Genomic DNA, 27,159 nt, shown 5'->3' with positions numbered 1-27,159 from the left:
AAAATAGCTAATGTTTTTGGCGATTGCATTTTGCATTTCAACTCCAAATGTACGAATGTTGCTTCAAGAAATTCTTCCTCTGCGTCCCATCTGTATGGTGGAACCAGCCAGGTGCCGTCACGTTACGGGACGCTTCTCCGCATGGCCTCGTGTGTGTCAGAGGAGCCCTGGCCGCTTGTTCAGCTTCTCTGCATCCAAGAGATGGCTGTGTGTGGCAGGACTGATCCTCACTACATATGGTTCGGATTCCTCGGGTGAGTGTCTGGAAGAAGACACGGTCTTGAGCTCATTCCCGCGGCAAACACGGTTTGCAGATGAAGGACGGCTGCTTCTCCCTGTCCAGAGCTGCCCCGTTGCTGATGAAGATGGTGAAGTTGGTCAAAAGAGAAGCAGCTGACACAGCAGAATGACCAGGGAAGTACTGAGGGATGTGGGAGGTGAGAACCTGTATTCCTTCCCCCTCCGGCTGAATGTTAAAAATTTCTCAGACGCAGAATTGGCCTTCCGTGTTCATGGGTTCTGTAGCCCTGGATTCAGCCAAACTGAAAGTGAAAATATTCAGAAGGAAAAGAATGGCCTAACCTGTTCTGAACATGTGTAGACTTTGTCGTTTTCATTATTCGCTAAACAATACAGTACAACCACCATTTACACAGCACTCCCGTTGTTTGGGGTATTACGAGTAATGTAGAGATTTTAAGTACACAGGAGGGCACGCGTGGGTTCTGTGTACTCAGCACTCACGTTGTTTGGGGGTATTACGAGTAATGTAGAGCTTTTAAATACACAGGGCACACGTGGGTTCTATGCAAATGCTGCGCCATTTTCTATCACGGACTTGAGCATCGCAGACTTTGGGATCCTGACCCTGGAACCCGCTCCCACAGACACCGAGGGTGACTGTACTGTAACACGCTTTATTTTTTCAAGAGACTCGCTGGAAGAAACAGTTTTTTCCACACAGACCAACATTCAAAATCTATAAATAGTTTTTAGGAGGAGGGGAAGGATTTCAGGGTTTTTTCCTCCCCCAGTTCAAGCTATTGATAACACATTCTCTCACCTTGTAGTTAATTCGTGTGTGTGGTGAGAGCACGGAAGATCCATTCTCTTACCCAGTTTCAGGCAGATGATACATTGTTAACTGAATTTCAGGCAGACCATACGTTATTAACTGTAGTTACCATGCTATACATTCGGTCTCCAGAATTGACTCATCTTTTCATGAAGTGTCATGACCCTTGACCAGCATTTCGCCGTTTCCCCATTCCCAGTCCCTGGTAACCCCCATTCCACTCTGTTTCTACAAATACTTTTTTAAGATGCCGCATATAAGTGAGATCATGCAGTATTTGTATTTCTGTGCCTGGTTTATTTCACTTAGCAAAATATCTTCTAGGTTTATCCATGTTTTTGCAAATGACAGAATTTCATTCTTTAAGGTGAATTGTACGCCTTGTGTCCGTACACCACAATGTCTCTATCTGTTCATCCACTGACGGGTGCGTAGGTCAATTCCACATCTAAGTGACTGTCAATAGCGCTGTGGTGGGCGTGAGCATGCAGGCATCTCTCCATTAATGGTTCAATATTCCTTTGGATATTTACCCAGACATGGGATTGCTGGATCATAGAGTCCTGTTTCTAGTTTTGGAAGGTGCTCCATACTATTTCACAGCTGTGCTGCTTTGCACTCCCACCAACGGCATGCAAGGGTTCCCTTTGCTCCACATCTGCCAACAATGCAGAATTTACATTCCTAGATCCCTTGGGTTCCCTGGCGTGGGCACAGGTGGCCTGACCGCTCACTGCCACCTCTGAGTTTTGCTTTCTCACACTGCAGACAGACTGGCTGAGTAGCCTCTTGGATTGCTTTGACTCTTGGGAGCTTTGACTTAAAAAGGCAACTGAGCAGAAAGCCATAGCTACTACGCAGCTGCTTAAATGATTCTGCAAAGACTTAAAAGCACACACTCCCTCATCCAGAGTCTAAAACAGGAAGACAATGCTGGATGTGTTGTGGAAAGTCGAGGCTCTCTTGGCCCCCGTTCACTGCACGCCTCTGGCTCTGGCATGAACACAGTGATGGTGAAGCTCTGATTACAGAGATGGGCTCCTCCTGGGGTTTAGGACTCTGGTTTGCATGTGCTTTTGTATTGACTGAGATTAGCCCACTTCTTTCTGCTGTCAAAGCGATTCCATCTTTGATGCCTTAGCAGTTTTGTTTCCCGACAAAAGCACTTTCTGATGCCGAAGGGCACGTGGCATATGGTACGTGGCTGTAACCACTCCCCGTGGCCTGGCATCCGAGATAGACCGTCCACTTCTCACCTGGAGGTGGTCCAGTGTGACTGTTCAGATCCTGGAAGTGATGTGGACATTTGTTCTAGTTGTCGTCCTCCCCCTTCAGCAGGGCTGTGACATTCTCCCTGCTGGGGCATCTGAAGTATCTCCTGTAGCAGGGGTGGGCTGGCGCTGCTGGGCCAGGCGGTTCTGCGTGCTGACTTTAGCCACCAGTCTGGCCCTTTGGCGGGCGTCTCAGACTTGCTGAGACTCATCTGTGAAATGAGGATGATAGTGCTTGTGGAATGTTTAAATGACATAGTTGTCTGTAAAGTTCGCAGTAAGACCCCGACTTTGTAGGTGGATGGTCGTCCTCCATCCTTTCCCCTGTCCCCCGTCCGCCTGTCCTCATGCTCATGTTCCCTGGGCTTCATTGTCCCTACCTTGCCCCTTTCCCCTTCTCCCTCCTCCCTCCTCCCTCCCCACAGAACCAAAAAATGTAAATACAACATCCCACAAAACCAACTTACTGCTGAGGCCTGAGATCTGCAAAATTGAGAATGAATGTCATGGGAAAGGGACATAGCTGTGTTTAAGAAGGAGGGATTTCTAACTCCCAGGACATGCTGGAGAAATTATGCTTGCCCAAGGAGTTCTTAGCAAGTTACGACAGCAGTTTTGTGTGAAACGGGTGTGTTTAAATCTTCCTACTGGTCAGGATGGCTGCTGGGGCATCTCAGGGACCTCGTGCAGAGCCCCTGGTCTTGCCAGGGACTGGAAGGGAGGGGGTGTTTCGAGGCTGCAGTAGGACAGGAATCTCCTCACTGCTCCACACGGTGCACTGCACACGCGCTTCGAATTTTTAAAAATTCCATCGGCATTCATATTTCTGAGCCCTTCGGGGACTGTTAGTACTACATTTTTTTTTAACATCAGAAGCTTATTTTCAAGACCGCTGCAGTAGTGTGAACTTCTGTTGCTCTTTCTCGTGTTCTTTTGATCCATGTGTTAAAAATAGAATGGACTCCAAACAAGCTCTTTCCTTTAATCCCCCTTCTAACCGGAGTTCTTAATGTACCAAAGAGAAGAGCTACGGGGGACGATACAAATTTAAAAAAAACCCAAAAAGGTAAAACTCTAAATGACCTGGTCCACCCACCCCGCCTCAGTAAGATCTTCCTGCAACAGCGTGTCTCAAATGTGTTTCCCTCCTGCTCCTACCGTTAATTAAATGTGTGTGGGGGGTGTGTGGTTTGAGACAGGGTCTTGCTCTGTCGCCCAGAGAGTGGGACACTAGGCACCTAAATAACAATAAATCGTGTTTTTATTAAACAAAAAGCTCAGGTGAATGAATCCTAGTGTAGGCTTTGTTTACCCTGGCACCTTATTTAAAAGATCTTTATGGAATTTAAGCTGCCGATACTCGCACTGGAAACGTGGCGGGGGCTTGCGAGAATGAGGGGGTGATGGGCACAGCAGGTGCACGTGGAGCCATGGCAGAGCACGCACAGCCAAGGCGGCAGGGCTTGGTCGGGAAGGACTTGGAGACCCTGTGGGGAGTTTGGCCTCAACCCAAACAGCAGGGAGAAGCCTCTGACACGGTTTGGGGGCAGAGGCTCACCATGTTTGCATTCTTGCAGTGACCCTTCTGGCCGCTGTCCGGGGTGTGCGTGGGGCCAGGAGCCTCAGCCCCAGAGCTGGAGCGTCTCAGTGACATGGGGGCCTGCGGTGTCTGGGGTCCCGAGATGGTAGTTGATATTGGAGCAGAACAACAACTGGGTTCTCAGGCTGAGGTTTTGAGTTTCTTCCTAGTCCCTGGTTCTCCGTGGTCCGTCTTCTTTGCCTCCCTCCCTCGAAGGGGCGATGCCTGTGGCCCTGCAGGCCGCACAGCAGGTCTGTGTTCATGAGTCCTCCCATTAACTCGGACGTCTCACGAGTTGAATGTGAAGCAGATATTGAATTGAGTGCTTGTTGAAATTTTTAAAGATTTTATGTCCTTTGTGCTTTGAGACCTTCACATCCTGTGTGTTTGATCTCTCCATCCGCAGTAGCAGGTAGATGGGTGCTATTACCTATATTTTATCTATGAGAAAAATGAGACCCACACTAGTTAGCTGGCCCTTGGGGGGGGCCTGCTGTGCTCAGCTGCTGGAGTGAGAGGACATCCCAGGTCCTCCTGCCCCTGTCCCCCAGTGCAGGCGAGGGGCGGGCTACACACAGCAGCTGTCACCAGCCTACTGCGCCTGCTGGAGAACGAAGAAGCCTATTGGAGATTTTAAAATGAGGCTGCAGCCTTGCCTTCTGGGGCCTCCCGGCTCCTTATAAAGCAATAGGCTCAGAGCAGCAGCACCAGGCTCCTGACAGCTGTAGAATTCCGAACATGGAAACGATTGCTTTGTAATATAAAGTATTCGTTCCAGCATTAAATAATCTCCCGACACTGCACGTGGAAACCATCACTGCCAAGTGGGTCTGTGCGCTCGGAGCTGAGCCACATCGTGGAAGCAGCTCCGTGGCCCGTTTCCTTCATCCCTGAGGGGCTCCCCGGCTCTCGGGTGTCTGTCTCTCGAGCCTTACGTCCACAGCTCGGGCTCTGCACGGGTTCCAGTTGGGGCCACATTGGCTGGCGCGGGCCTGAGGCCGAGAGGAAGCCACAGGGGCCGGGCGGCTGTTCTGTCGTCTTAACCCTGCGTTTGCCAGGCTGGCCTTTCCTTGCTTTTCTAAGATAGGGTTTTGGCCTGAAACTCTGGGCTGCAACGTAAGTGAGAAAAAGAATCCCTGCCTTCGGGGAGGGAAGGAAGCATCATCCGTCTGTCTCATTCGACCTTCTGCTGGTGACTTGGCCTCACTGCGGTTTTCACTTCCAAAGAACGATTTTCTGTAGATCTCTTTTCTTTGTGATTTTAATTTCTGCTTCTGAAATTTTAATTCTTATGGAAAGTCTCAGAATTATATAAGTAGCATTTTTTTTAATGAAGTAGAAAATGTTTCAAAAGAGATCACTTTTATTTTTTTTCTCACTAAGGTTACAATTTCTGCATTTACTCTTCTGTCATACTTATTCCTAAAGTGAGAAGGAGAATAAACGGGTATCTTGATGTGGAAGCGGGAAAATGTGCTGTTTGGAATTTTACATGGAAAGCGCTGCAGCAGAGGCTCGGGTGGTTCGCGTTCTCTGACGGCAGCCTCCCAGAGGCTGTCCCCGGAGACGGGGGTTGACTTTTGAAATAGCCCTGGATGACGTTCCCGTTGCTTCCAGGTTTGGGGAATATGAACAAGCCTGCTGTGAGCAGTGGATATGCCTAGCGGGATAACAGACCCGTGATGGTCCCTGCTTAGAAACATGGGGAAGGACGTGCCCTTTCTCAGAGCATTTGCGCCTTTAGTTTAGCTGCACACTGACAACCACGTGCCCTGATGGACACAAGATTAGGGGGAGAGAAAGTCAGGAATTGATCATTCAGCCTGAACCAATGTGAAATGGAGGAAGCACCAGGCACCGTCAGATCCACCGTCTCCCTCGTGTGGAACGGAGGAAGCACCAGGGACCGTCAGAGCCACCGTCTCCCTCGTGTGGAACGGAGGAAGCACCAGGCACCGTCAGAGCCACCGTCTCCCTAGTGACAGCGTGGCATTGATTGAGAAGCACCAGGCACCGTCAGAGCCACCGTCTCCCTAGTGACAGCGTGGCATTGATTGAAGGTCAGGCCTTGGGCCCAACCCAAGGAGGTGTTCTGGGAGGATACTGTGTAGTCAGCCAGTTGGCTTCAAAATTGGCACATAAAAGCTGTCAGTCTCTCACCTAAACCGCCACTGAATCTGTCCATCATCTCTGTCGTCTGTCTATATGCATCATGTTACCTACCTGTCACCTGTCGCCTATGATTGTATTCACACAGGAAACATTGGTTGCTTCAAAATAAAGGATGGCACATAAAAGCTGCTGCTAGGTTTGCACCTGTAAACCTGTAGCAAATCTATTATGGGAATCTGGTGGATCTCTGTCTACCAGATGCTGAGGCAGTTCCAGCCTGGGCGACAGAGCGAGACTCCGTCTCAAAAAAAAAAAAAAAAAAAAAAAAAAATAACTGGACTTTTCACATGAAAACGTAGCAGGTGCTTGTGAGCCTGGTCTGAGGGCCGTGGCATCCAGCACTTCGGCACATCAAGCCATCGTCTTCTGCATTTTGGTGATAGAATCGGCGTAAGTTTCCCCTCTGCCCGCCCCCCAGTCGCTGAACAGGTAAATGATCGCCCCGCGTCTGCCCAGGTCTTCAGCGCACTCCCAGCCAGTCGCTTATCTGCAGATCTCTGCGTCAGGCACAGGCATCTGTGTGTGTGGTACACGCAGGAGCACCCTGGCTTCAGTTCGTAAGACGACTGGGTTGGGGCACAGTTCTATGGGACGTTGTCTGGTTTTAAGGATAACTGTTTGTGTGTTACAAATAAACCATAAACAGTCATCCACGACATCATGCAAGCTACAGCGTGTGATGTGTGCTGTGGGCACCCAGAGGCGGCATCCAGGCAGGGCAGGGGCTGGGAGAGGGCAAAGCGGGAAGTAGACTTGCATTTCCTTTGGAGAAAGGCACTTCCCAGGCAGGTCACAGAGTCAGGAGGACGTACAGGGGCATGAATATGCGAGGAAGGCCCAGGAAGCCAGGGCTGTGGCCTCTGGACACTGCACCAGCTTTAGAGTGTAAGACTCTGGATGTGGTTTTCATGGGACACGGTTTTGGAGCTGGACAGACTTTTGTCTTAGATCTGTGGTCCTGAGTGAGGAACGTAAGTACCATTTGTGCCTCAAATTCTCATTCGTAAAATAAGTTGTTAAAAGGATTAAACAGTGTTGTCTTTGGGGATGGGCCGGCAAACCCTCCTGTGAAGAGCTGGACAGAACTCTGTCTTGCCTTGCAGCTCGGGAGGGAGCAGCCCGTGAGCACAGAGCATGTCTCCAGAAGTGGTCTGGAAGCTGGGCTCAGCCTGGAGACTTAGTTTGCAGACCCTGGTTTGGGGGAAGTGCGGGCCATGGAAGTTACTCAGTGGTGCCGTCCTTTCCCACCTCCTAGGTTTTGAGAGATGATAGTAACCTAGGATTTCTTGAAGTCTTGTCTGGAAATTTTCTTTGCTGATTGATTGGGGGCTCGATTTAAATCCAGCCAAATGCCTGCTCTTAAGTAGAGGCTTCTCCTCCTGTCTGGCCCTTCCCCATCCTGAGATTCGCTGCGGAGCCTGTATGGTGAGGAACGTGAGAAGACACGTCTGGTTAGGCCTGCCGGGGTGACTCGGAGCGGGGGCGGGGGGAGAGAGGAAGGAGCCACGGCCCGGAGGAACGCGCTGGGTTTCATCCAGCTGGGGGCCTTGGCAATCGGAGCTTTCCGAATGTGAGACAGAGTGCAACGTCAGTTTTCTTTGATGCTGGCATCAACTGAGAATGGAGGAGCAGCTCCCCATGCTTAAGTGTTCAATTGAGAAATTAGTGACTTGGGAGCTGAGTGTTGGGTGTAGACAGGGCTTTCAGGATGGGACCTGATCATAGAATTGTGCAAGGCAGCTGGAAACCAGGATGCCAGAGCAGTGGGGCCGTCGGCCGGAAGAGCCGCTGGGCGCCTTGTTGGAGGGGCCGGGAGAGCCGCTGGGCGCGTTGCTGGAGCGGCTGTGAGAGCGACCTTGGGCGCGTCGCTGGTGCTTGAGGGCGCGTCCCGCTGTGCGGCGGGGCAGTTGCTCATCCGTCGTCCCGGGTGCAGCTGTGTTCCATCCGCTCTGGTCCTTTCTTTCCTGTTCGCCGGGGCGTTTCCTCAGTTGCAGGGAGCAGGCTCTGGGGGTGCTTCTAGATGCTGAGCAGGGGGCGGAGGGGGTGGAGCAGCTTCCTCCTCACGCAGCCACCTTCAAGGCAGGACTGGGAACCACTGGGAGGACAGCGATCGGCTGCTGCTGCCTTTTCAGGGGATCCCAAGGCCGGGCGTGTGTGGATCCGGGGGCTTTCTGCTCTGCCCTTGTAGGTGGAACTCTCCCACCTTCTCTGCAGCAGGAGAGCGGAGCTCGGGTCGGCCTCTTGCTCTGTAATTCTGCTCTCAAGTGGGCTGAAGTGAAAGGGCTGGGGAGGGGGGTGCCTGCCAGTGAACCAGGTCTCCTGTGATTGATGGGCCTGGACAGAACTTCCAGGCTTCTGGCATCTTGTTTCCTCAAAACCAGATATTTTTCTCTGGTGGTGGGACAGGCGCCGCAGTGTGTAGGGAAAGGAGTGAACCTGACTTCACAGCCAGCGTCCGAGGTGACTCGTCCCTGAGCTCCAGTGCACATGCACATGTGGCTGTTTGGTTCAGATTTTGGACATCTTTGTAAAATGGGTTAACAAGGCATTTCCAGAAGCGGCCGAGCAGTCTCGTAGCGGGCAGCCGATGGCGGCGGGTGTGGAGTGCCTGGCAAGCTTCAACACTTCTGCAGAAACCGTCCCTTTGTCGGCGGTGGCCGGCTGGCTAGTTAGCATCAAGGACACTCGTGGATGGGCAGATGCGGAGTCCGTGTCATTTGGTTCCCGGCTCCGTGTTCAGACGTCGGCCTTGTGTTCCATGGCAGAGACGAGAACCCGTGTCGTGAGCTGTGAGTTGGTGGAGGCAGAGGTGGCACCCGAGAGTACCCGCCCTTCACTAGGAAAAGCGAACTGTGACCACCTTGTGTGTACATCATGATAACTTGTCACTCGTTTGCTGTATTTTTATTAAAGCTTGAATTTTTAGCTCTTCTAGGAGTTATGGTTTGATCACTCTTAGAAAACAATACAGTAGGTCCAAGAAAATGAAGGGCGAGTGAGGATGCTGCGCGCTGGAGTTGTGGTCGGGAAGGGCCTCTGCGGGTTGATGAGGTGGCTTTGTCTGCTCACGCCGGCTCCAGGAGAGGCGCGGCTGCTGCGCGGCCCCCTTGCCGTCTGTGAGCTGGTGGCTTTAACGTGTGGATTCTCGCCTCACCACAAGCATCCTTCTCTTCTGGATTTCTGCAGGTTTCATGCCTTTCACTTCTTCCCTTGGCCTTCGTCACTCCTTTTTCAAAAACACTGTGGCGGCTCAAGTCCTTGTGACCGACACGCTTGATTAGGAAACGTCTCGTTAATGAACAAGATGCTGATTGGTGCTGGTGTCGGCCATCCCAGCCCCGCCAGCCACAGGATCTGTCGTTGACTGAGTTAACGAGCGCCCTCGCCACCGGGCTTGGGTTCCTGTGCCAGCGGGTGGGGATGAGATGGCAGGGATCTAACTCTGGACTTTATCCAGATAAATCAAGAAGGGGCCAGAAACAGGCGTGTGTTTAGCAAATGAGTTTCAGTGACTTAAACGCTGTGGGCTTTTGTTCGAGAGCAGGGGAGGAACTGAAGTTGTATGATGTGCAGTGCTTGCTTTTAAAATTCTAACGATGAGGCACACAGAAGATACAGTGGTAACTGTTTTCTTGGGTGCCACCGAATGATAAACCCTGTCCACTGAGACCATGCTGAGCTTCGTTTTCCTTCTCTTGCAGGGGACATCACACAGAAAGGATATGAAAAGAAGAGGTCAAAGTTAATTGGAGCCTACCTTCCACAGCCTCCGAGTACGTAGCCCCGATGAGTAGCATGAGTCCTCTCATTTCACGTGTTCACTGCGTGCCAGAGAAACACCTGGAGGCAGACGGTCCCTGACTCCGCGTCGGCAGGAGGCGGCGTCTGGCGTTCATGCTCCAGGCGTCCGGTTCCTTTGCGTGATCACATAGAAGGCACAGAGGATTTTTCTATAAGTGTGCCTAATTTAATGGGTGTTTTCTCTATAAGCAGAGATCAATATTGTGTTGATTACTTTAAAATGCTATGATTGTAAAAATATGAGCACATTAGTGATTTCAACGTATTTGGTTTAGAGGGCTATTTATTACTATTGATTCTGGTTTAATCCAAGGCATCTATTGGTGGCACAGGCCAAATCTAGACAGTGCTGTGATATGCCGCCCAGGACTGCAATTGTGAAAGCTGGTTGTGTGTTGAGAGATGGTTGCAAACATACATGATTCTTCAGAAGGACAGTTGATTTCCCGCCAGCGTTTCTACATGTGCAGATTGGCAGCTTTCCTGCACTTGAGCTGGGTTCCGTAAATGTCAGGAAAAAAGAACCTCATATTAGACTGGGATTCTAGCACCTCAGTTCCCATCTGGCAAGCTCAGTTCAGCCCGAGAGTGACCTTGAAAATTAGCTAGTTTTGAGGAATGGCTTAAAGCTAACACAAGCAGTTTCTTTCTGAAACATAAGGCTAGCAACATAAATTTTAAAGGTGGAAACTGAGCTTCCATAGTTCTTACCATTGCAACAAGATTTTAAAAGGTTTAAGGATGCACGTGGCCACACCTGCACAAACCCCAATTCTGTTCTTCCCGAGGCCCCGATGCCCATCCAGGGTCCTGTTGACTCAGCAAGGAAAGCTTCCTGGGGCTCAGGCTCCAGGAAACTCAGTGTGGAGCTTCTGCTATTGGTAGTTTTGTTTTGATTTTGTGTTTTCCTTACCTTGATTTTTGAGACAGTGATGTAACAGTGACCGTGTTTGTGTGGACCTTGTTTAGCAGAGGCTTAAGTCAGGGAGAGATGCCGAGGAACCCAAGAGAAGGGAAGCAGAGGGCTGGGCTGGAACGCTGGGGCGAGAGGCTTCAGGGCGGTGCTGGGCAGATCCTCTGATGGCCTGCGCCCCCTCCCTCATTCTCTTCTCACGGAGCCACATGGCGATCACTGCCCCAGCCCTGTCCCTGTGAGTTCCCCTCTGCAGGTGCCCTCACGTCCTACAGGAAGGTGGGGGGCTGACTGTAGGCCGTGGACGCTGTTGGTTTTAACTTTTGTGCCTTGCCAAACAAAAGTGAAACAGAAGCGGTTCCTCGCTTCCCAGGACGGTTCTCCAGCGCACTGTGCCTCCCGCAGTGACCTTGGCCGGGCGCGGAGGGTGGCCGCGCCCTGTGGTCCCCTTGGTGGTCTGTGTGCTGTCCTGCATGGGGTCGGCAGCTCTGCTCAGCGCTGTAACAAATTTAAAAAAAACTAAAGTTTGAATTAATTAGTTTTTTTTCAACTTGTTACAGCAGCGAATGGAGCTGCCGTGGTTCGGTGTAGACTGCAGCACAGTGAAGGAGCGCCGAGGAGAACATTCCGCTCTGCCCACATCGGGGTGTGCGACGTCCGAGAAGCCGCGGCCCGGGAGCGGGTGGCCAGCACCGCAGGGAACCGGCCTCTGTTTTACTTTCGTTTCGGTGAGCGCTGCTTTGCTGAGAGCCAGCCCCACAGCAGGGTACACGTTAGAAAAGGGGCCACCTGCCAAGTGCCATCCTGTACAGACGTGTAGGGCGTGGCCCGGGGGCCTGAGGTTCCCGTTCTCCAGTGAGCCAGGTCGCTCCGCGGGTCCAGAGCTCGCCAGAGACCGGGTGTGTCCCTGTGAGTCAGGGCCCTGTTCTGCGTGGCCTGTTGAAGTAGAATGTTGCTTTTACAATTCCACTTTCTCAGCGTGGCACCACTTAGAGAACACGTAAGAAGAATGCATGACAGATTATAAAACTTTTCTTAAAGCCACCGGTCTTCTACAGACGTTGGTCTTATAGCCAGAGACCCGATTACAGGATGAGCTGATGAGTCTTGGCCTCTGAGATCGGCTAGAGGGAGTGATTTTGAGATTTCCATCTCTGAAGAGCAAAGTAAGGGTTTTTGAAATAGAAAAACCAGTTAATCATAGAGTATATTCTTAGAGGTAAAGATTCTGTTCAAAGGTCTAAATTACTTTGGTGGACAGTATTGTGAATATAGGAATTTCATGAGGCAAAAGGGGAGTTCAATGCATTTTCCAACAGGATGAAAAAAATCATATGTAGGTTGAAGTTTCAGGTTCATGTTCAGGGTTGCACTTCAAAATGTGTTTTAAAATCACAAGGCCGGGTGTGGTGGCTCATGTCTGTGATCCCAGCACTTTGGGAGGCGAGGCAGGGGATTGCTGGAGACCAGCATGGGCAACAAAGGGAGTCCCGATCTCTACAAAAGAAAAAATTAGGCATGATGGTGCGTGCCTGTGATCCCAGCTATCCGGGAGGCTGAAGCGGGAGGATTGCTTGAATCCAAGAAGTCAAGGCTGCAGTGAGCTGTGATTGTGCCACCATATTCCAGCCTGGGGGACACAGCGAGACCCTGTTAAAAAAAATCGGTAAAATCAAGTCATAGAGGTAAACTTTATTGTTACAATTGGCCATCGGGGTCTCAGAAGAGGACACCCCGCCTCATCTCCTGGCCTCATCTCCTGGCCTCCACCACGTTCCTCCTCTCCAGGCCCCTGGCTTGATGCCCTCGCGCCCTCAGGAGAAAGTGGCAGAGCTGATGATGACAGCGTTGGGTGTTAGCCACAAGGTCCGTTTCTGAATTCATCTGCCGGAAATGTGAGGAAAACAGGAGGAGGGACCGCCTGGGCCGCCTGATTCAGGCCCAGACACTGGACTCAGGCCGGGGGGTACTCAGGACACAGGGGCACTCGGGATAGGGGCAGTTAGGACAGGGGTGCTGGGGCCCAGCGAGGCTGCGTTTCCCTGCCAACCTTCATTTGGAGACGCTGCTGGTGTTGCGTGAGCGTGCACCGTGTGCTCCTGTCCTGGGAAGCAGCGAGGAATGCAGATGTTTCCAAAGCTGAGGCTGCTTTCTTGGTTGGCCCCATGGGACGTGACTTCCTTTGTTGCAGGATTGTCTTTTTGTTCCCCTGGGCTGCTGCACACTTTTGCCTGTAAGGGGTTTGTGTTCTGATTAACTTCCACCCTTTTTTCTTAACATTTACATTCCTGTGTCCAGAAACTAAGTGTTTCTAGGATGTTTGGGATGCAGAATTATGAGTTCCAATGGGGGTTCCGTTCCCTGGGCCAGCCAGGCACATCCCAGCTGCTCAGGAGGGCAGCGTCTGTCGGGGCCTCCAGTCGAGATTCAGAAGCGAGTGTGGTGCTGAGCAGCTGCCTGGATCTAGCTGAGGAAGAGTGCCAGGAGCCAGGAAGATACGTGACTTGTATGTGCAGTGAAAGGCAGGTCAGAGAGAGTGCCCGGAAGATCATCTTCAGGGAGAAGACGTGGCTTAGGGAAGCTGCCCACTTGGCACTCACCCTTCTGTGGTTCAAACCCAGCCCTCATCAGTCTCTAAGCCCAGTCAAATTTGCGACCAGAGGAAATGGAATCCACTGCCTGGCACCCTCTTCAGGGATATCTTAATAACATCGTCGACTGGGATAACAAGGCCTCACTGCTTTTATGATGCAGGCCGTGGAGATTGAGAGTGAAACTTCGGTGTGGCTATCAATAGTGGAGCCTTCCTTGCTCAGATACAACTCCTCTTTCTCAACTTCTTACCTGATTGTCCATGAAATGTTTCTTGGTACTGAGTGATTTACGAAGATCCAATATTCCTCTCCAAGCCCAGCTTGCTTTTCCTTCAACAGCTGGACAGCTTGATGCCCAGGTGCAAGTTACAAGGACTCTGAGGGGGTCAGTCTGTGCCGCACAGTTTCCACTATGGGGTCGCGTGAGCAGCCTCCCCAGGGAACAGGCCTCCTGGGTCAGTGCGTGAAGCCCCACACAGTTTCCACCGGAGGCCTTGATGGCTGCCCTGGCCTGCAGGCTTGCGCTGTGCTGTTCAGCTGTTGACTCTGATCACAAACCCGGATTTATCTCAGTTTGCTGCCAGGGCTCCCAATGGCCATGCTGCTGTCCACATGAGGAACTCTGCTCAGGCCGTGCCCTTAGCCATGTCCAGGCAGTGTTTAAAGCTCAGTTCGGATTTCTCCCTTGATCCCTCAGTCTAGACCATCCAGATTCCCATCTCCGTGTCGTCCTGTCCCTGAAATACCACAGTCGTAGTTGGGCGGTGGTTACTAAATGCTCAGTCTCCACCCCAACCCCCAGCAGCAGCACCTAAGTCACCTGAGGCCCCGGCCACCTGCTCACGGAAAGTGGACGTTGGGCAGGTATTTGCTGAATGGATTCCGGGGTGCGGCACAGCGGGGCTGAGTCTGCCCATGGGGGCGGGCCGGGGCGGTGCTTGCTTCTCCCCCACACGGTCCCCACCGTGGTACGAGGATGGATGTGCAGTGTCCCTGAGGGCAGACGCCACCATGCCCACGTGACGCCCTAAACAGGCACTGCAGAACTTCCACTGCCTCAGGTGTCTATCTGGGCCACAGTTTCTTTTATTCTTGATTTGGATAAACTTAAATGGCAGATGGTAACATGTAAGTGCTAACTAATGATCAGAATGACAGTGGGTAACATACCTCAGCACCGTCCAGTCCATGGAATTATCTTTTCGGGACTATGGCTCGCATCCCAGTGTTTGATCCTGTAACTGGATCACCTGTTCTCATGAGAACAGCTGCTCTGGCCTGAGTGCTGTTGCTTGCAGTGGCTGCCTTGCCCTGTCCCCATGGAGAGGGCTTCCTTTGAGGTCCTGTTGCAGATTGTCCCACTAGGCTTTGACAGTCATGTGAGGGAAGAGGTGCCCCGGAGTTGGCGTTTGTGAATCTGGCACTTTGGTTACATATGGAATGAGAAACTTTCCTATATTTAAGTACATAAATGCTGTTTTGTTTTGTTTTGTCTTTAGAAGACGTGGCTGGCTGACCCCAGCCTGTTTGCCTGGGACGGCCGTTGGTTGTTCTGATTCTTCGTGTCAGCAGAGCTGTGCTTTCCCAGGGCAGGTGCACAGCGGGTTCATGCTATGAGAGTTACAGTCCGGTGACCCCAGGGTAGCCCTTCCCGCACGGCAAGTACTGGGGCAGGGACCGCCTCCTCACCTGGGCTGAAGGTCCCGGGGGCTTGTCCCTGGCTGGTGGCCTCCACTTAGTGGTGAGGCCATGCGGCAGCTCACAAGGTGAGGATCTTTAAACTTCAATCCCAGAGAAGGGGAAACGTGGGTGTCCAGATTGCACTGCCTGTGACAGCATGAATCTTTCTAGACCAAGTTGCTGCAGTGAGAGGTGGACCACCTGTGTTCCAGGTCAGCCGTGTTCCGAGGGTACCACGCTCAGCTGCTGGAGACGTGTTTTGTCACACGCAGCTGTCGGTTTGATCGTGCATTTGTTTCCTGGTCTTTTTAGCAATATTTAGTGAATCGCGTTCATCCTCCCAGATGTCAGGCGCTAGGGAGGGAGTGCAGCTGAGCCCACGCCGTGCGGTGTGTCTCCAGTGGGGAGGGTAGCACCCACTTTGGAGCTGCGCATGTGGGTTTTGTGAAAAATCCAAGGTGTAAGCAAAATGCGGAAACGTGAAACCCTGGCCCTGATGGTGAGATTGGCATCTCATCCAGCGAACGTGGACCGGGGCTCAGGCTGGCGGATGAGATACAGATGTCAGACTCTCCTGACCCCGGATCACTGGCAATTTCCAATGCTTGAGTCCCTAACCGAGTTAAACTAGTATAACAGGAAAAGGGTTGTTAAGGAAATGTATAGTGATTTGCGGCAAAGATTTGGGTTCATGAAAGATGGATAAGAAAGGAGGACAGCGTGGGGCTGGGCACAGTGGCTCTTGCCTGTAATTCCAGCACTTTGGGAGGCTGAGGCGGGCAAACCACAAGGTCAGGAGTTTAAGCTCAGCCTGGCCAACATGGTAAAACCCCATCTCTACTAAAAAACACAAAAATTAGCCCGGCATGGTGATGCGTGCCTGTAATCCCAGCTCCTCGGGAGGCTGAGGGAGGAGAATTTCTTGAACCTGGGAGGCGGAGGTTGCAGTGAGCTGAGATTGCACCGTTGCCCTCCAGCCTGGCAACAGAGCAAGACTCCATCTAAAAAAACAACAAAGGACAGTGTGAGAATTCACAGGGTTGGGGCGGGCAGGTGTCAGGTGCTTAGGATGGAATTTCAGTCTTTCCATTGTATGGTGTTCCCATCTGAGTAAATACAAAGAAAATTATTAAATTTCTTACCTGTGTGTTTACAACAGTAGTCTTGTTTGCTTTCTGGCAAAGTCCTTAATTGCACTTATTTTAAAAAACAAGTTCTGCGATATGAACAAGAGCATGTAATGGAGGCCTGGAGAGAATTCAGAAACTGCTTTGGGACAGACCTGAAATACAGAAAAGTCCCCTGCAGTTCCATGAAGGGCCCAGGGCAGGCTTCTCGTGCAGGACGCTCCTGTGGAGGCCGGCGTGCTTGCCCTTGGGTGCCCGGGAAAGAGGCCAGGAGAAGCCTGTTGGCCCTCCCCCCCCCCCCCCCCCCCTCCCCCCCCTCCCCCCTTCCCCCCCCCCCCCCCCCCCCCCCCCCCCCTCCCCCCCCCTCCCCCGGGAGCTGAGGTCAGCCATAGAGACGGATGCGTCTGCAGCCCCAGCACGCCCGGACACGGGATGAGTGAGAATAAGATGGGAATTCGGATGCGTCTGCAGCCCCAGCACTCCCGGACACGGGATGAGTGAGAATAAGATGGGAATTCGGATGCGTCTGCAGCCCCAGCACTCCCGGACATGTGATGAGTGAGAATAAGATGGGAATTCGGATGTGTCTGCAGCTCCAGCACTCCCGGACATGGGATGAGTGAAAATAAGACGGGAATTTGGATATATCTACACCCCCAGCATGCTGGGACAGGGGATTAGTTGAGAATAAGATGGGAATTTGGAGCAAGGCCTTCTCATCTTTAAATCCTACATACTTTTAAAATTTGTTTTTCTCCACACATTCGTGATGATTTCTTTTAAAAATATGTTGAAAATCAAGATTTTCAGTGTATTTATCTGAATTTAGAAATCAGTGGAAATTGAGAAGTTTAGAAATACAGTAGACGTTTTTCTAGTGCGTTTAACATCGTGAGTAACTGCATCGTGTCCATGTTGCCGGGCCCCCAGCCTGTGGAGGCAGCTGTGGTGTTGGCGGCCGCCCCCTTCCCAGGGACCACGCCAGCCTCTCCCCTGATCACGCCTTCTGTCAAGAGGCTTCCAGTCTTTGTGACGCGCCTGAGAGCTGGTTTTCAACCACAGTTCCCCAAACCGAAGGTGACTATGAACGTGAGCTCTCGGCAGCGCAGAGCGCTATGCTGTGGTCGTGCATCTTAGTGATCGTTCGTGTTCGTGCTACCAAGAGGCGTCCGTTCCAGCAGCCATGCTTGGTTTCCCTGTGATGGGGGCAGTGGCGGACGCCCCTGGGTCCTGTGCGGTCACAGGACAGAATCCAGTTGAGCGACGCCTATTCAATTGTGGCTTTCTTCTTCCCAGAGCACACCATTAAGCCACCTGCAGCCTCATTTGGGATGACGTCAGAGGAAAATGAATGAAGGAAACGTGCATGTTCATACTTGTTTCTTTTGCTGTCTTATTGCAACCTGTAGAAGCTAGTCTTCCGTTTTATTCATTTGTTTTCAAACTTGTTGCAAACTCTGCATTTCCACCTATGAGAGGAGATATTCACAAGGTTGGTATGCAGAAGTAGCTTTCTGAGATCAGACACATGAGGCCTGTGAGAAGCCGAGCAGCAGCCTAGAACTACGTACACCGTCATCCGTGGGCACCAAGAGGTGGTTAGGGTTGGAGGTAATCCTAAGAAGCACGTTTGCATGGACTGGATAGGTGCGATATTGACATTGAAGGTGAAGCATTAAAAACGTCCAGCCACTGGTTACACTTGGCAACTTGGAAGTGTGCATTTATCTCTGTTTCTCCAAACTGTGCTAAGATGTCAGTGACTGTAAGTCCACAGCACAAGAGAAGTCAAGTAGAGGAATTTGTGGTTCATCATTTAGCAAAATGGAGAAAGCCAAGATGGAGACACACGGGACAGCCGTGGGTGCTGTACACGTGGAACCCAGAGAACGGTGTCCAGGAAGCAGGCGGCCACCTCTTCCCCCCCTTCCCAGCCATGTGTGTTATCTGGAGAAATTAAACCGGGGAGGCTCTAGATTTGGGGGTGGTACTGAAAACAGGCCCCAGGTCAGAGCACACGTGGAGGAAACAGCCCAGCCCAGAGGGATGAATGTGCCTGTGTTTGGTTATGAAACAGGAGAGGAGAGGACTCTTCAGGCAAATGAAACAGCCCTGATGAAGCCCTCCTGGGGGAGAGATTTGGTCGTGTGCCCCCATGAGAAAAACCTGGTATGCAGCAAAAAGATTATCGAGGGAGGAAAGAAAGGAATGGGTATTACAACCTGGCTTGCAGATCCTCCAGTGGGAATGAAAAAAATTATCAGAGAAAGGAATGGATATTACATAAAGATTATAGCATCAGAATGATGTTTAACTTCTCACCAATAATGGAAATGAAAGGCAATGAATAGAAGTAACTTTCACCTAGAAGTCCATATCTAGGAGAAAGACCCAGTCTCACTGGGGTAGAGAGAGAAGCACTTTCGGACACGCGGGGCCCCCAGGTGTTCCTTCTCGTCCACCCTTTCTGAAGCAATCAAGGTGCTCCTTTAGGATGGGAGAGGAGGGGCGTCGAGGGGCTGAGAACGAGTGACCAACATAGTGAGCAGCACGGCCAGCGGGAAGAAAGGCACCCAGTGACAGTAGCACGTTGGGGATCAGGGCGGGGCTCCAAGAGAATTTCCAGGAAAATCAGATTCTCACCAGGTTGTCAGTGTTTGATCGTGGGCGAGAAAGTGTGGGAGAGAGTTTTTCAGTTCTGCGGAAGAACTGTGAAAGGGTTGGCAATAGGTACATCGAAAGCCAGGATAATGGAAAATAGATAAAAAGTATTAACTTCAGAATCACTGAAAAGCATAAGATAGGATGGTATTTATAGCACGCTGCAGACCCTGACGTGATGACCACAGTGGTGTAAGGGGTGGTGTCTAAAGGACAATTCAGGAAGTTGTGTGGTAAGTCCGTGTTTATGAACGTAAGTGCCAGGTAACTACTATTTTTCATGTGAGACTTGATAACACTCTGATTTCCTAAATCCTAAAATGCATCTGTTTGATAAAAAGGTAATTGAAGATCATTTTTAAAGGATCATTTGTAGATGATGATTGCAAGAGGTTGGTAGCAGCAGTTTGTTCCTCAGGAACTGATGGTGATTTGGATGCTGCTTGAAAGAAGAGCACATGAGACTTAACCAAATGACAGGGTGGGGGAGCGGTGACGGGGTGTGGAGCTGTGCTTCATTTAGTTCTGAACTCGCCAGCCTGATACATAGGGTCTGCACACACACCATGAAAAGCTGGTGTGCAGAAACCACCTGAGTGAGAGGAACATGAAGCCCACAGATTGACTCGACAGCTGTCATAAAAGCCCATAGTGGAAAACCAGGGACTAAATATTTCTTTTGTTAACTTAAAGCTTTATTTCTGGTTTATTTTCAATCAAATATTACTGATTCATTTCTGAAGAAGCATCTGTTAGTGACTGGTGCTCAGTCTCAGAGCAGTTCTTCACGGAACTGTGACGATGACATCCTTCCTGTGGACTCAGAGCAGTTCTTGACGGAATGTGAGGATGACGTCCTTTCTATGGTATCAGAGCCGTTCACAGAACTGTGGGGATGACATTTTCCCTGTGGTATCAGAGCAGTTCTTCGTGGAACCGTGACGATGATGTCCTTCCTTTGGGGGCTTCGTTTCATCTAGTTGTGTTCCTTGCCACCCTGTTATTACCCGAGTATAACCAATACCGTGACAGGTGGATTCACGTCAGTGTTTTGACCAATACTATTAAATTGTTTTTATCTGACCACATTAACGTTTTTTGGTAATTCATCAAATAATTGTAATTCATAGTTGAATATAATCTGTTAAACCACTTGGCATCAAATGGAGTGAGTTTCCAGAGAGTAATCTGGAATGAGTAAAGCTGGACGTTCGTGGTATGTCCTGGTTACCTGAATTGTACTGTTAAATTATCCTGTAAGATTTATTTTAAAAATTGCTTTAATAATTAAGTTTTAAATTTTCTTAAGAACTTATACAGCCCATTCTGTATATTTACAACATGAAAGGTCGTAACTTGAGTCTGTGTCTTGGGCCCTGTTTCTCTAACTCCCAGGAATTCAGTTGCTACCTGTGGCTGAGTTTGTGTGTCTCCCTGCCTGTCAGTGGACCCTTGTGCTGTGAGAGGGGCCGTGGTGGCGTCCAGGCAGGAGGGGTCTCCCCGGCTGTGGGAGAGCTTCCCCCGCAGTCCTGGCCCTCCTGCCTGTGGGCTCTGAGGTGCCGCCATGCCCAGTCCCATGGGTAACTCTGGCTTTGCTGTGGGGATGGAGGGAATGATTTGCTGGAGTCCGCTGAGCACAGCCACGCCTCACTCTTCTCTATTCCCTCTTCCCTGAATTCCAGGGGTGGACCAAGCTTTGCCGCAAGAACGCCGGGCTCCTGTCACTCCTTCCTCTGCCTCTCGCTACCACCGCCGAAGGTCTTCAGGGTCACGAGATGAGCGCTATCGGTCAGGTAAGCGCGGGGTGGGGTGTGGCAATATGTCCATCTGCTGCCTGTGTCAGGAGGGTGCCTGTGCCCAGCCACTGGGTGAGGCAGAAGCACGGTGGGTGTGGGCCTCCAGCTTTCTGTGCATACACACCCTGCTGGGAGACCCCAGTGTCTGGTACATAGCTGTTCACGTGGTTTACAAGCCCACGTTGTCTACCATTCAGAATTTCACACTAATTGAAAAGATTATAATCTCGTGTCAAATTTTTCTCATTTTTAGGCATCACTGTTAAATAACTTTTTAATTGTGGTTGCTAGCAAGTTTTTTCTTCTCCTTATCCTCAGTGATTTGTTTTCCAGGTCTACTTTTCTAACCAGAAATGAAAACCACATTGTCATGTGTTTCCTGTTTGTTGTTCCTCCGTGTTTTATGATGTCATCTGCACAGGGCTGTCTGGAGACTGAGTTGCCACTGCCACCTGGGCTTGGCCAGTTGAAATTTCATTAACTTAGTAACAGAAAACTCAGGCTGTCAGGCATAGTGGCGGGCACCTGCAGTTCCAGCTATTCAGCAGGCTGAGGCAGGAGAAATGCTTGAACCTGGGAGGCGGAGGTTGCAGTGAGCCGAGATCACGCTACTGTACCCCAACCCAGTCTGGGAGACAGGGCAAAACTCCATCACAGAAACAAAAACTCTGGCTGTGATTGATGTCTGAATTACTCTGAAAGAGTTTTTCCAACATGTAGGTTAAAGTTGTTTCTTTAAAAGAAAATTACCTGTGAATTCTTGTGTAGTTCCCAGGGCCGCGGTGAGGGCAGGGGTGGGTCGCTGGTGATGGACCTGATGCGTGAATCCCTTTGTTTATCAAATGCCCTTCACTGGCGTTCTCACGTCGTTTTCACATGGAGCTTCCATGATAAGCAGGTGAAGTTGTGGCTGTTGTCTCCTGTGTCAGAAGAAAAAACGGAGTCTAAGGGATGACGGAACTCACCCGGTGGTGGAGGAAAGGCTGTGAGTCTGGGAACTCACCCGGTGGTGGAGGAAAGGCTGTGAGTCTCAGCTGTGCTGTAACGAATCTCTCGGTCCACACAGGCTCATGTGATCAGCCGCTTCTGCATCCTCCTCAGTCGCCGTCTGGCCTCCTGGCTCTGCTCTTCTTTCTAGAGAGGTTTTATGGTCTCGGGGAGTGTCACCCGTGCAAATGAGAAGGACACACCTGAGAGCCTGAATGAAAAGCCGGTGCCGCCTCCACGGTGCCCCTGCTGCCTTCTCCAAGGAGGCTTTGACCCCAGGAAAACGTGTGGGGATGAAACGAAGGAGGATTTGCTCCCAAATCCAACCTCCGTTGTTTCACAGCGGTCTTAAGCCCTGACACACATTGACATCTTCTCTTACTCACGTGGGTGTCTCGGAGGCCCCTGTCGAGTTCGGGAGTGTGGAGGTGCCCGCGTGCTGTCAGCCTGCGGTGAACGCTTCCCTCACCATGTGTCAATGCTGCTGTGCGGGCGCCCTGTCTGTGAACACACAACACACCCAGACGTGCATGCAGGCATGAGTTCACGTCGCTTCAGTTCTCACGGAAGCCAGTGTGGGTCTGTCTTCCATTTTATAGATGAGGAAACAAATTCAGGGAGGCTGCCCGATGGCTGACGATCACACGGGGCCGCTCCTCGCAGGAGGATGCAAGCCCAGCTTTGGCCTGACATCTTACCACACGGGAGAGGAAGATCCACATCAGTCACCATTGCGTCTGTTTCCTACATTCTCTCTCCACGATGCTGCAGCGGGGTTGATGAACCCTGTGTTTACCTTTGGATTGTGCCATCTTCACAATCCCAGCTACTCCACGAGATAAGTGTGGCGGGTTGTGGTTGTCTCACACTCTTCTCTCTCGATAAAAGCCTGAGAGGTGGGTGTAGCAGGAGATGGTGATCTCTTGGCTTCGGGCGCGTTTTCTGTTCACGCGTGCACCTTACCTCACCTCTTCAAAGGCAGGAAGGCGTGGGGGAGAGAGGCACAGGGCGGGGGGGTGGCTGAGAGTGGGAGGGTGGGTGGAGGAGACCAACGCTTCAGCTCAGAGACTGCAGGCTCTGCTCTGGAGAGGAAGCCAGACCCAACGTGAGAAGTATGGTTCATTTATTCTGTTTCTGTAAAATTGTGAAATATGGCACCTCTTCATACACAATCCCTCCCGTTCCCCATCCTGACTTATGTCTCCACTGCCGTTATAACTACATGACACTCTGTCCATCTGTCTGCATATCTGTGTATTCGTTATTTATCTACCTGTCAGTCATCCATTTATCAACCTCTGTCTACGCATTCACCAATCATCTACTTACCTATCAATCACCCATTTATGTCCACCATCCATCCATCTATCATCAGACATCTCATCCATTTACCCGATTACTCAGCCATTCTTCCACCATCCACCTCCCTACCTCTCACCTTCTCCCATAAGAATACGAGGTCCACACAGGCCAGGATCTCTGTTTGGTTCATTCGTGTGGGCCAAGCACCTGAAATATTGCCTGGCTTCTATATTTTGAAGGAAGATGAGGGAGGATGACACGTTTGGGGAAGGGCAAAGAAGTCAGGTAGGAGGGGCCGGTTATAGCATCTTGAGCATCATGCTGGGAAATTTGGACTTCGTCCTGAAGATGATGGGGGAACCACTTGAAGATTTTAGGCAAAGGGCCAGTCAGGGCTTGAAGATCACGTTAGCAGCAGCATGGAGCCTGGGCTTGAAAGTGGGGGAGTCTGAACATCCCTGAATGCCTGAAACTGATGTGTACTTAAGAGATATGTCGGGGCTGGGCGCTGTGGCTCATGCCTGTAATTCCAGCACTTTTGGAGACCGAGGCAGGTTGATCACCTGAGGTCAGGAGTTTGAGACCAGTCTGGCCAATATGGCGAAACCTCATGTCTACGGAAAGTACAAAATTAGCCGGGCGTGTGGTGGCTCATGCCTGTAATTCCAGCTACTCCAGAGGCTGAGGCAGGAGAATCTCTTGAACCCAGGAGGCGGAGGTTGCAGTGACCCGAGATCACACCACTGCACTCTAGCCTGGGCGACAGAGTGAGACTGTGTCTCCAAAAAAAAAAAAAAAAAAAAAACAGTATCAGTGAGATTTGAGAAATGCTCACAAGATAATAGCAGTAAGACCTGAATGTTGGGTTAACAAGGAGGAACATGAGAGGAAATCAGGGTGACCTTGATGTATCATACTGAATGGGCAAAAACTGGAAGCATTCCCTTAGAAAACTGGCACAAGACAAGGATGCCCTCTCTCACCACTCCTATTCAAGGTAATATTGGAAATTCTGGCCATGGCAGTCAGGCAAGAGAAAGAAAGGGTATTCAAATAGGAAGAGAGGAAGTCAAACTGTTTGTTTAGAGATGACATGATTTTATATTTAGAAAACCCCATCATCTCAGCCTAAAATCTCCTTAAGCTGATAAGCAACTTCAGCAAAGTCTCAGGATACAAAAATCAATGTGCAAAAATCACAAGCATTCTTATACACCAATAACAGAGAGCCAAATCATGAGTGAACTCCCATTCAGAATTGCTTCAAAGAATAAAATACCTAGGAATCCAACTTACAAGGGATGTGAAGGACTTCAAGGAGAACTACAAAACCACTGCTCAAAGAAATGAGAGGACGTAAACAAATGAAAAAACATTCCGTGCTCATGGATAGGTAGAACCAATATGAAAATGGCCATATTGCCCAAAGTAATTTATAGATTGAATGCTATCCCCATCGAGCTACCATTGATTTTCTTCACAGAATTGGGAAAAACTACTTTAAATTTCATATGGAACCAAAAAAAAGCCCGCATAGCCAAGACAATCCTAAGCAAAAAGAACAAAGCTGGAGGCCTCATGCTACCTGACTTCAAAGTATACTGACAAGGCTACAGTAACCAAAACGGCATGATACTGAAATGCAACATGCTTTGGTACTGGTACCAAAACAGATATATAGACCAATGAAAGAGAAGAAATGCCTCAGAAATAACACCACACATCTATAACCATCTGATCTTTGACAAAGCTGACAAAAGCAATGGGGGAAAGGATTGCCTATTTAATAAATGGTGTTGGGAAAACAGGCTAGCCATATGCAGAAACTGAAACTTGACGCCTTCTGTACACCTTATACAAAAATTAAGTTGGATTAAAGACTTAAACAGAAGACCTAAAACCATAAAAACCCTAGAAGAAAACCTAGGCAATACCATTCAGGACAAAGGCGTGCCCAAAGACTTCATGACTAAAACACCAAAAGCAATGGCAGCAAAAGCCAAAATTGACAAATGGGATCTAAACTAAAGCGCTTCTGCACGGCAAAGGAAACCACCATCAGAGTTAATAGGCACCCTACAAAATGGGAAAAAATTTTTGCAATCCATCCGTCTGACAAAGGGCTAATATCCAGAATCTACAAAGAACTTAAACACATTTACAAGAAGAAAACAACCCCATCAAGAAGTTGATGAAGGATATGAACAGCCACTTCTCAAAAGAAGACATGCGGCCAATAAACATATGAAAAAAAGCTTATCACTAGTTGTTAGAGAAATGCAAATTAAAACCCCAATGAGATACCATCTCATGCCAGTTAGAATGGTGATCACTAAAAAGTCAGGAAACAACAGATGCTGGAGAGGATGTGGAGAAACACCATTGGTGGGACTGTAAACTAGTTCAACCATTGTGGAAGACAGTGTGGCAATTTCTCAAGGATCTAGAACCAGAAATACCATTTGACCCAGCCGTCCCATTACTGGGTATATACCCAAAGGATTATAAATCATGCTACTATAAAGACACATGCACATGTATATTTATTGTGGCACTGTTCACAATAGCAAAGACTTGGAACCAACCCAGATGCCCATCAATGATAGACTGGATAAAGAAAATATGGCACATATACACCATGGAATACTATGCAGCCATAAAAAAGGGTGAATTCATGTCCTTTTCAGGGACATGGATGAAGCAGGAAGCCATCATTCTCAGCCAACTAATACAAGAACAGAAAACTAACCACCACATGTTCTTATTCATAAATGGGAGTTGAACATATGGACATGGGAACATCACATACGGGGGCCTGTTGGGGACTGGGGGACTAGAGGAGGGATAGCATTAGGAGAAATACCTAATGTAGATGACAGGATGAGTGCAGCAAACCACCATGGCACATGTATACTGGTTACTTCCCAGACTCTCTGTAGGTGGAAATATCCTTGACCACTTTCGGTGCTCATCCTCAAAGATATTTAGAAATACTGAAAAGTCACTGCCTTCTGTCCTAACTGCTGAGTTTCCAGATGATTTTCTCCTGTCTTTTTAAGTATTTGCATTTTAGGCATTTGCTGGAGTCTGTGACACTGTGTGTCCAGCATGACCAGCGAATCTTGTTACTCTCATGACGTCTCCGCACATATCTGTTGACTCCTCTGCAATCCTGCCTGGTACCTTTACCCGGGATATTTCTGTTTCTCATGGTTTCCAGTCCATGACCTCTCATCTGGTGTCTCATTGACGTGGCTGAGTAAAACTGTATTCAGGGCATTTGTAATTAAGGCTTTGGAGGACACTTGGCTATCCTGTTATTGTTACTCGTCTTAACATTGTTCAGTGTAGAGTCTGATGGAATCTTCAGGGGTGCTGTTTATAGATGTTTTGAAGTGTCACCGTGTCACTGATTTCAGGTTAAAATAGAATGTAGACATCTTTTTACAATAGTTTTTAATTACTCCACTAGTTTGTGTTGCTGTCCCTTGCTGTGCAGTCCACAGTCTGACGTCTCTGTGGTCCCCACGTTTCCCTCCTGCTCGTGTTACCTGATCCTGTGGGCTCCTCCACTCATCTGGAGTGGCCTCGAGCTGGGTGTGCTGGTCTCCTTGTGGGCTAAAGTGTTCTTCTGTTACTGTTTTCTCTGTTTTTTGACCAAATTTAGCAGACTTGTGTATGGTGCAAACACTTTTAAAAATGTCTTTTGCCTTTATGAAAAAAACACCTGCATTGCTTTAAAATGAACCTTTCCTGTGTCTCCATCCTTCCCCATAGATTGCTCTGTGTTAGAAACTCGGTGGTGTGTGTGCTTCATGGCCTCATTCCATCAAGCACTGTAACCTCTGATTGCAAAAGTGACTACACTCAAGGCAAAAAACTTTGCAAATGTTGAAAAGAATGAACAAAAACAATATATTGTTCTCTTGTCATCCTGAAATGGCTACTCTTAATATTTTGATGTAGTTCTTTCAATTCTTTTTAAGTAAAGTTGCTTCTAACACAAGCACTTTGATTATATTGATCAAATTATATTCAGGAAATAAGGAGAAAGTAAAAAGAATATCCAGTTTGGGGCAAAAAGGAAGACGACATAGAAAGAGGCTGTAAAACTCCCTGCAACTTGAAAAGCTGGGTTGTGGTGGTTGTGGTTTTGTTTTTACCGTGAGAGACCACATGATTCTTCTTGGCACTGAAGGGC

The 27,159-nt window shown here is 49.6% G+C and overlaps 1 protein-coding gene across 1 annotated transcript in view; it reads left to right on the top strand.

Annotated features, from left to right (window-relative positions):
- DIP2C (disco interacting protein 2 homolog C) overlaps positions 1-27,159 on the top strand; it is an 840,898-nt gene that overhangs the window by 653,573 nt on the left and 160,166 nt on the right. The window contains exons 3-5 of the mRNA XM_050805453.1: positions 9,799-9,870; positions 11,372-11,539; positions 20,556-20,666. Coding sequence (XP_050661410.1) covers positions 9,799-9,870; positions 11,372-11,539; positions 20,556-20,666 — 351 coding nt within the window. The remainder of the gene's footprint in view (positions 1-9,798; positions 9,871-11,371; positions 11,540-20,555; positions 20,667-27,159) is intronic.

Source organism: Macaca thibetana, chromosome 9 (genome assembly GCF_024542745.1).
Source record: "Macaca thibetana thibetana isolate TM-01 chromosome 9, ASM2454274v1, whole genome shotgun sequence".
NCBI classification, from domain to species: Eukaryota; Metazoa; Chordata; class Mammalia; order Primates; family Cercopithecidae; genus Macaca; species Macaca thibetana.
This window is presented reverse-complemented; position numbering and strand designations above follow the sequence as displayed.